This window comes from Amphibalanus amphitrite, unplaced genomic scaffold (genome assembly GCF_019059575.1).
Source record: "Amphibalanus amphitrite isolate SeventyFive unplaced genomic scaffold, NRLGWU_Aamphi_draft 000456F_arrow, whole genome shotgun sequence".
NCBI lineage: Eukaryota > Metazoa > Arthropoda > Thecostraca > Balanomorpha > Balanidae > Amphibalanus > Amphibalanus amphitrite.
The window spans coordinates 169031-184564 of record NW_024881950.1 but is presented as its reverse complement, the minus strand read 5'-3'; the positions used below and the strand labels follow the sequence as shown (position 1 = coordinate 184564).

Genomic DNA, 15534 nt, shown 5'->3' with positions numbered 1-15534 from the left:
ATCTTGGGGGGGGGGGGGCTGAAACGGCCTCTCCCCCTTACGGGTGGTAGGGTCCGCCGATAGTCCTACGGGGCGCGGGTTAAAAGCCCGGAGCGCACCCACCTGGTATTAGGCGACCAACGCTGCATCGATGATTTTCGATAACATGCCTTTTATTCGATGTTATAACGCATTCCTTAGAAGGCCCATAATCGGGGGGAAATGTGGACTTGGCCAGGGACGTCATCGGTTGGATCAAGGTCAACGAAACATGGTCACAACCACAAAGTAGTTGGCGCTACCTTGTGGCGCTATCGAGCGCCATTTGAATTTTTAAAATCGATCGGTAACTTTCCTAGATCTGGTGGCTGAAATCCCCCCCCCCCCCCAACGGGCGGTAGGGTCCGCCAATAGCCCAACGGGGCGTGGGTTAACCCTATTCCTGGCGGGCTCCGCCGGGACAAGAAACTGGCGGGGGGGGGGCCGATTCGGCCCCCCCTGAGATCTCGAGAACGAAGCAAGATAGCGACAAGCGGTAAACGGCATCGGATACGCATGGACAAGGTCTACAATTTTTACTAAGGTCATTTTCAGGTCAGGTCAAAGATGACGTCACAGGGGTCGAAAAAGTCAAAATGGCGGCGCTAGATATGGAGAGAGTTTTTCTCGAATAACTTTCGAATTAGTCAAGATAGGAACAAACTAAGGGCATCATCGTGATCCTCTCGTCAATCCGCATCGAATGATATATATGTTGACCTCGAAAGGTCAAGGTCAAAGGTTGACCTCAGGTCACGTGACCTCGAGGTCATCATGTATATCATTCGATGCGTCTTGACGAGCTGAACACAATGAGACCATCCACGCGTCTGTATCTTGTTCCTGTACGGAGTTATTGGCCAAAAACCTTTGGTGACCTTTGATGACGTCACATGACCTCACAGCTGCCCAACAGCAAAACAGACCTCAAGGTAGTGAAGGTTGATCGTATATGAAGTCATGTATGGTATATGGGGCCATTCCGACCCGTTTTAGTGGTAAAAACAGGGAGTTGATTTTTCCCCCATTGACTTATAATGGGGAGGTCGCGAAACTGACCTGACCTTAGGTCACCGATATCAAAATTCCGAGATATACAAATTGTACATACTGGTACCCTAACTAAAGCCTGAAGAGAAGAAATTGATCGGTCAAAAACTCTAGCTCTGGCGTGATTGCAAACTTTTCTGAGGTAGGGTCACCAAACCGCCTCTGGTGACCTGACCTGAGGTCAGATCAACTCAAAATTTTCAGACATGTTGCGTAGAAGCCTTATAGGAAAAGTCAGAAAATTTGAGCTTCCTAGCTCAACGCGTTTGGGAGAAATAACCAAAAAACCTCAGGGGGGGGGGGGGCTCCTGAGGCCCCCCCCCCGCCAGGAATAGGGTTAACCTGAACTTTGTAAGCAGTACAGTGTAAACTACAAAACTCAGCAGCATTATCTAAATTGCGTGGCTTCAAGTTTCTATACTGGCTTGCGAAAATATGCACTTTCTGACAAACGAAACAATTTGAAAGGCACCACAACATTGTATTGCAACCACATTCGACTGGCAACTCAATCATTCCAGTAGCTAACAGTCGGGGGAAGGAGACTGAGGATTGAAACAGTATGTATAATAAAAATGACGGGGAGATGTAAGGAGTTGAATAAAGATCAATGAACCTTGACCTCATTGCTGTCTTGGTCCATCTCTAAGAGTTTTTGAGGACAGACATGATATCTGGTGCCCAAGGACGATTAGGAGGTGAGCTGATAATTGATTAGATGAATTGCGTCTGGCCGAGATTCACAGCGTTCTCAGCCCAGAACAGCTCCGGGTGCTCCTGCCTCAGCTGGGCGTACTCGGGAATCTGAGCCGGCGCCACTGGCAGGTGGGCGGCCTGCGGCTGGAAGCCACCCTCATTGGCCAAGTAGTCTACCCGATAGGTGTTGCCGTCATCGCCGATGTACTCGTAGCTGCCCTGCTGCTCCAGGGTTCCGGTCTCTGGCTGTGATCCCGGGGCAACGCGACCGACCTCCTGGGCCTGCAACAAAAGTTGAGATGCATTGGTGACATGCTCCTGGTAGAGGATTACTTGTTTTACATCACATGTTCATAAGCAATCATCTGCCATTTTGCCATTTTGCAAAACTATTGTTAACTCAACACATAAAACCAGTTTTTAGTTGTATACCTATAACTGTTTTGCAACGAAGCATTTTGCGCTGCACGGTGTTTTAACCCGCGCACCGACGGGGGTCTGCGCCAACTTAGTACCGACGGGGGGGGGGGGCGGATGACCGCCCCCCCCCCCTGAGATCTCGAGAACGAAGCAAGATAGCGACAAGCGGTAAACGGCATCGGATACGCACGGACAAGGTCTACAATTTTTACTAAGGTCATTTTCAGGTCAGGTCAAAGATGACGTCACAGGGGTCGAAAAAGTCAAAATGGCGGCGCTAGATATGGAGAGGGTTTTTCTCGAATAACTTTCGAAGTAGTCAAGATAGGAACAAACTAAGGGTATCATCGTGATCCTCTCGTCAATCCGCATCGAATGATATATATGTTGACCTCGAAAGGTCAAGGTCAAAGGTTGACCTCAGGTCACGTGACCTCGAGGTCATCATGTATATCATTCGATGCGTCTTGACGAGCTGAACACAATGAGACCATCCGCGCGGCTGTATCTTGTTCCTGTAAGGAGTTATTGGCAAAAAACCTTTGGTGACCTTTGATGACGTCACATGACCTTACAGCTGCCCAACAGCAAAACAGACCTCAAGGTAGTGAAGGTTGATCGTATGTGAAGTCATGTATGGTATATGGGGCCATTCCGACCCGTTTTAGTGGTAAAAACAGGGAGTTGATTTTTCCCCCATTGACTTATAATGGGGAGGTCGCGAAATTGACCTGACCTTAGGTCACCGACATCAAAATTCCGAGATATACAAATTGTAGCTACTAATGACCTAATAACATCCTGCGACTTTCAAAGGCCTCCGACATCTACTGTAGCTCTGGCACGGTGACAAAGTTGCAAAAAAGTGACTTGAGGTTGGGTCATTCAAAGTGACCTGGTGACCTGACCTTAAAAGTTAGGAGGTTCAAACTTGCACACCATGTGTAAAATTGATGAGAGAATAGTCATACCAAATTTCGCGGCGCTACGCGCCGCGGTTTTCCCGCTATCCGCGAAAAACCTCAGGGGGGGGGGGGCGGATATCCGCCCCCCCGTCGGTGCGCGGGTTAACCCTCGCCGGCACAGGCCATTTTGAGTCCTTCGACGGCACAAGGGGGGGGGGGTTGGTACATACGACCTCCCCTCGCGTTTGGCCCCTGATCGAGCTAGAGCTTCGCGGAAAAAACGAGCGTGTTGTCCGTCACGAGACGAAGCCGATGATACCCAATTTTAAGGTCCTAGGTCATCGGGTGACCTTCCAGGTCAGGTCAATGACCCGAAAACCGGGAAAATCGGAACCTGTTAGAAAGTCGTAAAGTGTGACTGCTATGTGGTTTTCCGGGGTGCTGATCACGAATATCGTGTTAGTTTCGATCAGAGATGATGTCTCTAAGCATTTAGACCAGGTCGGGTCAGGTCAGGTCAGGTCAACCGGTAGGGGTTGTGACGGGTATTCGTAATACGTGTCAACCGCCTCGGACAGCTTCGTAACATGTTACGAAGGCACCAAAACTACTTCGTAACTGTTCAAATTGTTGCTAAATTCGAATTCAGCTCAAAAAACTAGCCTAGAAACATGTAAAACTCGAAAAAGTGAACCGAGGTCACCCGAGGTCACCAAAGGTCAATGACCTGACCTGACCTTCAGGTGACCTTGACACCCACCCTAATGCATGGGAGCAACATCAAATCACATGTTTGAACGTTTGAAACCACGAAAAGCTTGCAAACGCGCGGCTAATGCGAGCCGACATGCGCCGAACCGCGATTTCTGCCAAACATGGTCACAGAAAAGAGGTCACAGGTCAAAGGTCACTGGGGTCAGGGTCATGAAATTTTCAGGGTAGGTGTAAAATTGATCAATGCGAGGGTACTGAAAGTTTCGTCGCGATCGGCCGCTTTTTACGCGAGTTATTCGCGAAAAACCTTAGGGGGGGTTGCATCAACCCCCCCCCCCCCTGTGCCGGCGAGGGTTAAAGTTGGTTGAGTAATGGAACTGCAAATAAAACTTATTGAAGTCATTCACACACTAAATGCATGCGTTGAGTGCGCATCAACTGAAACGATGAAAATGACATCGGCTTTGAATTTTGTACGGTGTGTTTGTGAGTAATGTTTGAAGTTCACAAACAGATAAAGAGGACAAAACGTACCTGCTGTCCGTTGTCCTGCTGGTATCCGTACTCGTAGTTTCCAACCTGATCCTGGTCGAACCTCTGGCTGACAATGCGGACTTCCGGCTGGAAGGGCTGGATGGGACTGGTGAACTGAGGCTCGAACTGCGGAGCCGCCGAGGCAGCCGCCACCAGCAGGAGAGCAACGAACTGAAAATGGAGAGAAAATTTATCAGCTCAGGCATGGACAGGTTTCTGAGGAGAAAAGCACATGCAATACAACCGCTGCTTTGAAATACAGGGCTTTACTGGGTAAGTACGTTTGAAATAAAGCTGTTGCGGATTTAAAGAAAGAACGGATTTAAAGTACCACCGCCGTTGATGCACGTTCCTTTACATAACCTGAAATATATTCGAGAACACTTTTCTCACTGCATTTCACACAAATTTTCTCCGAATCATATACATTTCCAGTAAGCAAAACACGTGCACGGTGATTCGGGCACTCTCCGTTTTTTCTTAGGTTTGTCCGACTACAGGTAAAGTGGAAACAAAATTTAGTTCTGTTAATGCACTCAAGCGTATCCAGTTGGCTCACTCCACGTCAAAGCTAAAGCGCACAGCTCCTTTGACAATTAGGCACAACACAACCGCATAACTTCCACCGCACAGCAGCAGTAGCGGGATCCTCACCATCTGCATGTTGGCTGTGTGTCGGTCAGCAGAGAACTGATACCGTACAGCAGTGCTCAGCCGCTTATAAGGCCCAGCCGGCCGCTCTCAGGGTCGGCCCGGTCCGTGAGGAAACGGTGGCAGATGAGCTGTGAGATGAGTCCGATGAGCCGATCTTACCGATCTCACCTCCACCCCCGCTCAGCTCAGGGGCTCACGCTCACTGACAGCTCACATCTCGTAAAGCTCACTGAATTTCTGCGAAACGGACTCGGTCAGCAGAGCTAAAGTCAGGAAGGGAAAGGGGTTAAGAAATGGTGGGAGATATTGTCAAAGGTTTTTGGGTCAAGATGGTCTCAGACCTTTTAGTCATCTACGACTTCGCTTTTTTAAAACATGAGATTTTCAATCAATCCAGGAGGAAAGAAACGAGCAATACATATGTACGCCAGAGTGAACGACCCATTTAACCCGTTTATGCCTGAGGGTGGGGAGGGGGCCCTATTCAGAGCCCCCTCTTGTGTTTTTCTGCAATATATTCTAAACCGCTTGACGTATCAACACAAAACTTGCAGTACGTTCAGCGGCATCAACTTGACACCTTTTGTTCAAATTACAACTTCCTATAGCTATAGGTCGGCCGAAAATGGCGTCAGAGTGACGTCATGTCGACCGATTTTGACGCAAAACATTGAGTTACGGTAATCGCTCTCAAAACCTCACTTTTTATGCTAGATCCAATTTCTTTGCATGAGCATACTGAAAATATACGTGGCTATCAAATTGACATCTCGAATTGTCAAAACTTTGAAAATATCGAAAAATATGCATAAACAATTACAAATATTTTTTTTTTGATTTTTAAATTTCTTTTGACATTTCGAAAAACCGAGGATATATGTGATAGAACACCTACCGTTGAACTACTCTAGAAAATGTCAGCACAATATATTCAAAAATGGCTGAGTTATACGCTTTGTAGTTGAAATTTCACAATCAAAGATATTTTTTAATTTATTTTTCAGTACGTTTTTGACATTGTACAGTAATATAAATGGCACCATCTTATTCGTGAGGTCAACCTGCATCTGATACACACCCTTTTCTTTTAAAAGTTCATCTTCTAAAGTTGACCTTTTTCTACCTGAAAGTGACTTGACCTCAGTTAAGTGCAGCTGAAAATGACTTCAAATAACTCCGACAGCCTGTTTTTGAAATCGATGAGTGAAATGTAGCATAAAACATGCGTCACGTGACCGATACATGATATAAAATGTTCGTGACCTAGGATGACCTGGCGTTGACCTGAAAAATTTAAAGTACAAGCTGGGTACCCTCAGGGTATCTAATGCATATATCGAGTGGTGCGTAAACCAAAAATGAGCCTGATCAGACTTGTGAGCCGGCGGCCAGAACATGAACTGTGAACAAGCTAAATGCTGATCTCACTTTGATTATTAGTTTTACTTTGACCTGGCCTGTGACGTCATCCGTGACCTCGAGGTTAATGAAGTTAGGTTTCGTTCGACTGTTTTTCCAGGGCTATAGACGCCGTTTGAGCTTTGGCAATCGGCCCAGTAGTTTCGGAGATGGGGGGGGGGGGTTCTGTATAGCCCCCCCCCCCCATCCTCAGCCACTCGCGTTATGGAAAATACCCCAGCCATGCGCGAGTTAAAACCCTCGCCCCGCTGGGGGGGGGGGGGGCAACTGGCCCTCCCTGTGGTTTTTCCTTTAGCAAGAAAACCGCGGCGCGCAGCGCCACCAAAGTTTCAGTACCTTTCCGGGCATCAATTTGGCACCTTCACACCAAATTTCAAGTCTTAGGTCAACTTAGGTCAGGAGTTATTGAGGTCAAACTGAGGTCATGTTCGAGCAAAAATGAGCAAAAACATGAAATCGTGAAACGCTCACAAAAGCTACAGTTACCAAGCAATTTCAAAGTTCTTTATATGGTCATGTAGACAAAAGATAGCGCTACAAAACTGCTACCTCGGTTTTCAAAATTTTTGGATTTTAACCCCCAAAAATTCAAAAAAATGATTTTTTAAGCAAAAGAAAAATAAAAAAATCCGAATTTTGAAAAAACGGAATATTTGTGATAGTCCCACGCCTTTCTATATACATACTAAATTTTAGATCGATACCTCCTTTTTGGCCAAGTTATAGCGAAAAAAACTGTTCAAAATTGATGACGTCATATTTTCAAACTCAATTTTTAGCAATTCTAGACCACGTAGCGCAAAACAAAAACCACCATTAAACTCCCCGTGACAAGCTGCATCGAATCCATACCCATTTTATGCAAATATATCAACTTTGAAATTTGACCTTTTTTTACCTGACCTTGACCTGACCTTGATCTGACCTTGACCTGACCTTGACCTGACCTTGACCTGACCTTGACCTTACCTTGACCTGACCTTCACCGAAACATAATCTAAACTGACCCTCAAGACTGCCTGACCCACATAATCGTATTTGGCATATAAAATGGACCATAAAACATGCACCACATGATATTTTCATAATGTGACCCTCAGTGACCTGACCTCTGTGACCTGACCTGGTATCAGTGACCTCAAATAACAAAATATGTGTTTGACGAACATTTTCCCATCGATGATTTTCAATGAAATGCATTTTACTCGATTTTACAACGCATTTCTTGAAATGCCTGTAAAAGGTGAAAATTCGACATTTGACCTGACCTGTGACGTCATCGGTTTGACCTAGGTCAACGAAGTTGGGTCACAAGGTAGTTCCCTGATGGGGCTATCCAACACCTTTTACCGCTTGTCGCTATGTTGCGTGGTTCTCGAGATCTTCACCCAATCATGAGAATATCTCGGAGCCCCTGCTGGTGGAGGTCACGCGACTGCGCGACGCCCCGGCCCAGATCTTAGGGGGGGGGGGGCAAGTTCCCCCCCCCCCCAGCAGGGCACGTTGGTCGGCAGACCCCAGCGGGGCGCGGGCGCCCCACTGGGGTCTGCGTATAAACACGCCCTACTGGGGGGGGAGGGCTATTCATAGCCCCCCTCCTAACTCCGAAACTGCTGGGCCGATCGTCAAAATTCAAACGGCGTCTGATAGCCCCGGAAAAACTGTCGAACGAAACCTAATTTCATTGACCTCGAGGTCACCGATGACGTCACAGGTCAGGTCAAAGTAAAAATTATTAGCATTTTGGCTTCTTCACGTTTTGGGCTCTGGCCGCCGTCTTACAGGTCAGATCAGGCTCATTTTTGGGTCACACACTCGTGAATAGATGCTCTAGATACTCTGAGGGTAGCAAACCTGTACTTTGATTTTCAGGTCAAGGTCAGGTCATCACAGGTCACGAAAATATTATATCATCCGTCGGTCACGTGACACATGTTTTATGGTCGATTTAGGCCAAACATTTCGAATTTGATGTCGTCTGTGTCATTCGAGGTCATTTTGAGTCAAATTTAGCTTAGGTCAGGTCACTTTCAGGTCAAAAAAGGTCAAATTTTGAAGTTAAAATTTTTCAACAAAAAAGGTGTCTATTGGATGCAGTTTGAGCTCAGGAACACGATGGTGCTATTTATTTTGGCGTACGATGTCAAATTCGTGCTGAAAAATTGATGTTAAAAATTAATAATTGTGAATTTTTTGCAATAATGCGTATAACTTGGCCATTTTGAAGATATTTATCTAAAACTTGCTAGAGTTAGTCAAAATAATGCGTTCTATCAAATGTATTCCGTTTTTTTTCGAAAAGTCAATAATGTTTTGAAAAAAATGTAAAAATATAAATTTTGAATTATATTATATAAAATTTTCAAAATTTTCAACATTTCGAAAATCCGAGATTGCAGTTTGATAGCGCAGTCTATTCTGAGTCCTCTCATGGAAAGAAATTGGACCTAGCTTAAAAACTGAGCTCTTGGGAGCGATTGCCGTGGTTCAATGTTTTGCGTCGAAATCGGCCGAACATGACGTCACTCTGACGTCATTTTCGGCCGACCTATGGTAGCTACGAAGTTCAAATTTTGGCACAAGGTGTCAGATTGATGCAGCCGAAGGTACTGAAAGTTTGGCGTCGATACGTCAAGCGGTTTGGAAGTTATTGCAGAAAAACGGGAGGCGGGGCTATAAATAGCCCCCCAGTGGGGCGCGGGTTAACCCTTGCCTTTACAGGGTCGATGCGAACCCTCCCCCCAAGTTTTTTTTTTCAAAGATGCACCGCCAAATTTGGCACAACCTGTGGGGCAGCCTTTTAACATATGACCTAATAAATGCAGGTCAAAGTGACCTTGGGTCAGGTCACCAGGTCAGAAAAACCGGTACAAGGTCATGTTCAAACTCCAATATTCCTCATGCACCTGCCCTACTCACAGTTTTGAACTGATTTCCTTCAAACTTTCAGGATGTACTAAGTTCACCAAGTTGTATAAGTGATGGTTCGTTTTTATGTCACTGACCTGAGGTCAGTTAGAGTTCACTGTTCATTATGTCGTAATGTTAACCCGCGCCCCGTTGGTGTCTGCCGAGCAACGCGCCCCGTTGGGTTGCCTCCCCCTAAGTTCTCGAGAACCACGCAGCATAGCGACAAGCAGCAAACGAAGTTAGATTGCCCCAACGGAGACCTACCTAGTTGCCCAATTTCATTGACCTCGGTCAAACCGATGACGTCACAGGCCAGGTCAAATGTCGTGACAGTACAGAGGCGTGATCGCTCTTCATACGAGCCGGCAGGGGGCGTTCAGCAGCGCTAGAGGCGGCGCTGTCGTCATACTGTGCGTGGGTAACCCTCTCACGATAAGGGACAACGGAAATATACCGATCTTCCAAATGGCATCGCCTCTCCCATACTGCACGCGATCGGCACACTACGCGAAGACATTCTTACTATTCATTTTGTAACTCCTTCCTTCAACCCCTTAGGCGTCTTTCAGCTAAGGAGAGCTGCTGGAACACACGCTAAGGGAGCTGGCGGGCAGGTGCTCTGCCACCGAGGAGGTCGCGGGGGTGCATACCCGGTAGGTATTCCGGACCGTATTCAAGGTAGCTCATAGGCCAGGTTCGTCACACCGCCCAGGCGCCACGTGACGTCATCGTTAGTGGAACATTGTGAACACAGATCGGCTCTGTTCCTACCGAGGAGGCGACCGAACATGAACACGTCGGTACTTACTACTTGCCGTTGAAAGCAATATGTTTGTAATATTGTCTTCACCCGCTCCTGGCCGGAGCTTGACGCCAACCGCTCAGATTGGTGCCGTTATGTTTGAAAACAGCTCCACTCTCTAAGTAGTCGAATCCTGGGCCACTTCGCGACACGCGGTAAGCGACATTCGAAAGAGTGTCAAAAATGATGCAGAGAGCATTACGGTCGTTTTAGCTCAGGTAAAAAATCAGATCACAAAAGGATATCAATGGTTACATTTTGCCTTCAACAATTTCTTTTACAAATTGGCCCATAACTCGGTAGCCAATAAGGCTACACATCGCAGCGGAAAAGCGCATTCGATAACTCTTTGACCGCACTTTCTAGAATTTTAGCCCTCAATTTTGACATCAGGTTGACGATTTTAGCCTCCAGACAGCAAAACTCTAAAAATATGTTTTACGAAATAATGCTTTTATGCAATAACTTTTGACTCAATAGTCCCGACACAGCTTTTACCAGAATCGTGTTCCTCTTGTCGAAATGCGTCGAATGAACTATAGTTTGACCTTAAAAGGTCAATTTGAAAATTTGACCTCAGGTAAAGGTCATGGCTTGAGCAGAAAGGGTCATGTTGCATATCACACGATCCGTATCGTCGAGCTGAACACACCTGAGTTGTAATCGCTCTAGCATGTCTCTATCAAAAGCTACTGTGAAAAAACTGCAGGGGGCCTCTCATGACTTGAGATGACCTCAGGGGCACACAGAGGGGTCACCGGTCCAATTTTCCGATTCAGTGTGTCATGTTCACTAGTAAAACGTTATTTGAGAGTGTTAAGAACGGCGTTCGTTCAAAAGAGGCGCATTTCAATTTTCTCCCATTGACTTATACATCGTGAAGAGATAGTAAATTGTCTTGATCTTTGGTCACAGATGTCAGATTTCCGAGATATATATTTTCTTCATACCTACTGTTACTCCTAGCAATCGCATAAAATTTCAAAGCGCTCGTTCAGTCGGTATAGCTATGTCGAGCACTCTAGTTTTTTTTCTGAGGTGAGGTTACTTGACGTGACCTGGTGACCTGACCTTGAGCGACCTGGGTCTGAAATCTTTTACAACTTGTGCGGAAAAGATGGATGAGCAGATGTACCAAAAACAGCGGTGTGGAGCGCTGTCGTTTTTTAGATATCTGCTAAAACCCGCAGAGGTCTCCGGACACCTCCGGACTGGCGTGGGTTAACATGGTGTTTGATATTTCTTTCCTAATATTTCGGGATTTGGCTAGCATGATGAACCTACATGAAGATTCATGTATGAAGATTCAAGTATGAAGATGAAGATTCAACATGAAAGACTTTCATGTTATACATGAAAGTCTTTTAGATTGGTGAAAAACTGACACTTTGTCCGTATGATTCCAAGCTGGTTCGGCTTTTGGCTTTTACCAATCGTGTTGCCTGGTTTTTGGTTTGGTAGCTTCTCAATTATATGTAACTGACATCAGTAACGAAACAAAAATGTATGCATTGGGGGATATATTTGGCTTCATAAAACATGAAGCCGGCACACACATGATAATTGCACGAATATTTGTCACAGGTCAGATCATCTCAGTTTAGAAGAACTGCTGAGTCTGACCAAACTGCTGTTGCTGCTGGATGACGGCTCCTCCGTTCTCGGCCCAGAACAGCTCCGGGTGCTCCTGCCTCAGCTGGGCGTACTCGGGAATCTGAGCCGGCGCCACTGGCAGGTGGGCGGCCTGCGGCTGGAAGCCACCCTCGTTGGCGGTGTAGTCGACGCGGTAGGTGTTGCCGTCGTCACCGATGAACTCGTAGCTGCCCTGCTGCTCCAGGCTTCCGGTCTCTGGCTGGGAGCCCGGGGCGACGCGGCCGATTTCCTGTACCTGCAATGCAACAAATATGATGAATAAATTCAAACTGGAAGCTGAAACAACAAAATTGTAGACATTCGTCGCTAATATTGTGTAGCAGCTTCAGACTAAGAATTATCCACTTGAAGTAGAAGCAAACTACAAATAAGAGTGTTCAAGTCGTGCTGTCACACATGGGAAATGTTATGCGGAACAAAACCAAAGTCGAGATTACCCCACACAAAGAAGCGCACTAATTTGAGAAATAATTGGTATGCAAGATATAATTAGAAGACGTGATTTGCAATTCATTGTTTATTATTGCAAATTAAGCTGCTTTCTTCAAGTTCGACCATTGAAAGTCACTAAAACGTACCTGCTGTCCGTTGTCCTGCTGGTATCCGTACTCGTAGTTTCCAACCTGATCCTGCTCAAACTTCTGGCTGACAATGCGGACTTCCGGCTGGAAGGGCTGGACGGGGCTGGTGAACTGAGGGTCGAACTGAGGAGCCGCCGAGGCAGCCGCCACCAGCAGGAAAGCAACGAACTGAAAATGATCACATAACCTGGTTAGGAATAAATCAGTCATAAACATCAGAAAATTTAATATTTGACATCGAAACTTTTGATTGTCAATAATTTCTCACTTGGCGGTACAAAGTGAGAAACAGAACTAGATTATGGGTTGGACCAGAGACAATGCAATGCACTAGTGATTGTGAATAATATTTTCTCGAAGTTGTATCGCAGAGTTTAGTGATAAGTCGTTATTAGTCCTGGCATCCATGCAGTTGCACTACTCGGACACCAACTGCACTCAAACACCAGTGGTGACATGCCACACCCTTGCGAGTCCCCATCGGGAGGTAGGTACTCACCATCTTCATGGTGCTGTGGGGAGATGGAGGCTGTGGGCTCATCTGATGCCGGCTGACCGGCTGCAGACGGGTTATATAGTGGCCTCTCTGCCCCGGGGCCACACCAGCCGACCTTGATCGGCCGGCCACCGTCTGGTCACCCAGTCTCCTGAAGAAACCGCCGGTCAAACTTGCAGTGCCGCCGCCCGCAGCAGTCATACAGCCCGCGACTGATGCATACCCCACGGATTTGACTCCTCAGATAAATTAGCTGTATCTAAAAAGTAGAATAATCAATAAGGCTAAAAACTAGATGGTTTGATATTTTAGCAACGATGAAATCGCAAATGGTACCAAAGCTTCCTGGAGCTTCCCGCCTATAGAGGCAGGACAGAGGTATCTTTGGACCTATCATGACGGAAGGCTTTCGAAAACTATTATTTATATACTGGACAACAATATAAAGATGATATATTTTTTATAGAATATTTTGTAATTGAGTGAGATATTTTAAATGGCAATGCAAAACATCACATTCAGAAAAGTGGAGGGTATTACGAGTATGTGGATTGCAGGGAGCGATAGTTCTGAAAGTTAAGTTGTCGCTTATGGAAACAATGAGAAAAGTGCGAGAATTGAGCTGGATGCAAGCCATCCAGTTACAGACATCATCTTCCGCATTCTCATCTCTTTGGAGACCGTTTCCAGCTTGTATTGTTGATCGGTCATCTCCCCCGATGCTGCCGTATTTCAGGTGGCCCGTCGACAAGACAAACGACTATTGAATGGCCAGCTTCATTGTCTGCGCTGACGTGTGATTTGCTGTGACTGCCACTGACTGCCAGGATACCCGATCGAAACGGTTCATATTGCTCGCATAATGCGCATGAAGCATATAGAAACGGACAAATAGAATAGTTATATTAGGACAGCGAGCCCTTGTTTTTTAGTACTAGCGCCTTTTCATTTATTTGGTCGTGCCGCGATAAAGGGGTCAGGATTAAGGGCTTACAATTGCCTTTTTAATGTTCTTTTTTCATAGTAAAACGCTGTCGTTCTTCATAATTTGGAAATTAATTTTGTTTTCAAGCATGAAATAAATAATATAGTGTCTATTTTTGTCCAGAACATCATGCAGCTGACGTTATTGAATACTGTTTGCATATGCCATGAAATAATGGAATACATCATTGCCCAGACAGCGCGTTACGAAACGGCCGAGTAAAAACGAAATCGATCCGGCTACGGGCCGCGAACTGCGGTCACCTGCGATCGTCCTGGCAGCGCTGGCAGGAGCGGCGCGCGCAAAAACAGCGATTGCATTAGGCTGTGGACGTGCGCACGCCTCTTATCAGGGAAGATTCGCTGAGCGAAACACCATATTCGCGCTTAGGTGGTTATGTGGCTATGTGCATTTTTTCACAGATGTTCATAAGTGCACTGCTTAGCAGTGGCGAAATACAATTTTCGAAAAAGGGGTAACTAAATGAGGATCAACAAAGCTTTCTGCACCAGAAACTGATCTGTAGAAACATGCTGAATTACCTGTATCAGCTCTCGCTCGCACTTCCTCGACCTCATGGGAGGTGCGTGCATCTATTGCGAATTTGCGAGCCAGTGCTCGTGCAAATCGGGCATCTGAATGGGCACTCGCAATCTTGTAGTCACAAATCTGCTAGCTCATTTGTTAATGGTAATAGAGTGATCTTTTCGAAGACTTCCGACTCTTAATTATCAACAACAACATAAAAAACTTAGGAAAACGTAAGGAAGATGTGTAAAGATATCTTCTGATAGTAAGGAACGTTGTGCAGGTGCAATGGTCCTGACTCAGTTGTTATTAGCCCAGTGGGAATCGTGGATAACATCGAACTATCGAACCAATACGGCCTACGGACACAGCAGCAGTAAGGGACAGTGTGGAGCCGGTCACCTACCCAGTTGGTCATTCACCATGTCATGGCGGTAACGTGGTACAAGTGGCTATTCTGGTAGTTTTCATAGTAGGTACTTATAAACCATACGGCGATCCACAAATGTCATGCGCTCTGCAGACTTACATAATTTGGTGCCATTATCAGGCCTTGCACGTGGGCTGCGAAATTCCAACGCTTTTGTCGCCACGCTCCAAGTAATTATGGGTACACGCTATCGCGAAAACCAGCTCACAGTTTAGTTTAAACAGCAAGCTTTAGGGGGCCACGTTATGCATATTTCAAGGAAGTGTGCCACACGATGTACGTACGCGTAATAGACATCGCTCAACTGCCCCGCTTGCCATGCGGTCGGACAGGTGCGGCCAAATGTCCTGAAGTAACGTGCGCTTATGACCCGAAAACATAGGATCATGCACCTGCATATTGCCAGCGTGCAATACGGTGTGGCTTGTGATGGTTGCTTTGATAGCTGTCCTGCAGTTATATCACCTCGCGAAACAACAATAGAATGCGAAATGTTCCACAGTTGGATCTAAGCAAATGTAAATAGGTATCACAATGAAACGACAATCAATGACAGAATGTAAGAATTTCTGTTTAATGGGAATAGCATGCACATTCTATTACACGTGAGCTCACGTGTTGAGGTGAGCTTGTTTTGTTCGTTTGATAGCGTTTTGCTAAAAATTTAGGCGAAATTTATGGAATTGGCGGCCTAAGGGCTGGAAGATAATTGCCATACGTGCGCATCGGTAACGGTAGT

General features: G+C 46.1%; 2 protein-coding genes across 2 annotated transcripts; both read right to left on the bottom strand.

Moving 5' to 3' along the window:
* Nucleotides 1–1533: 1533 nt before the first annotated feature.
* LOC122391824 (cuticle protein CP14.6-like) lies at nt 1534–5221 on the bottom strand. The gene is made up of 3 exons (XM_043386122.1): nt 4992–5221; nt 4338–4508; nt 1534–2046 (listed from the first exon to the last, which is right to left on the bottom strand). The coding sequence occupies exons 1-3, from the start codon at nt 4998–5000 to the stop codon at nt 1783–1785; spliced, it is 444 nt and encodes a 147-aa protein (XP_043242057.1). The 5' UTR covers nt 5001–5221; the 3' UTR covers nt 1534–1782.
* Nucleotides 5222–11627: 6406 nt separating this feature from the next.
* On the bottom strand, nt 11628–13084 carry LOC122391822 (endocuticle structural glycoprotein SgAbd-8-like). The gene is made up of 3 exons (XM_043386120.1): nt 12856–13084; nt 12354–12524; nt 11628–12010 (listed from the first exon to the last, which is right to left on the bottom strand). The coding sequence occupies exons 1-3, from the start codon at nt 13051–13053 to the stop codon at nt 11723–11725; spliced, it is 657 nt and encodes a 218-aa protein (XP_043242055.1). The 5' UTR covers nt 13054–13084; the 3' UTR covers nt 11628–11722.
* Nucleotides 13085–15534: the final 2450 nt, after the last annotated feature.

Bases quoted from the DNA above. Each gene is read 5' to 3' on its own strand.
- LOC122391822 (XM_043386120.1), bottom strand. From the start codon at position 13,053: ATGACTGCTGCGGGCGGCGGCACTGCAAGTTTGACCGGCGGTTTCTTC. The intron at 12,525-12,855 runs GTGAGTACCTAC...GATCATTTTCAG, and splicing joins CCCACAGCACCATGAAGATG to TTCGTTGCTTTCCTGCTGGT. The intron at 12,011-12,353 runs GTACGTTTTAGT...GTTGCATTGCAG, and splicing joins AGCAGGACAACGGACAGCAG to GTACAGGAAATCGGCCGCGT.
- LOC122391824 (XM_043386122.1), bottom strand. The intron at 2,047-4,337 runs GTACGTTTTGTC...CTTTTGTTGCAG, and splicing joins AGCAGGACAACGGACAGCAG to GCCCAGGAGGTCGGTCGCGT.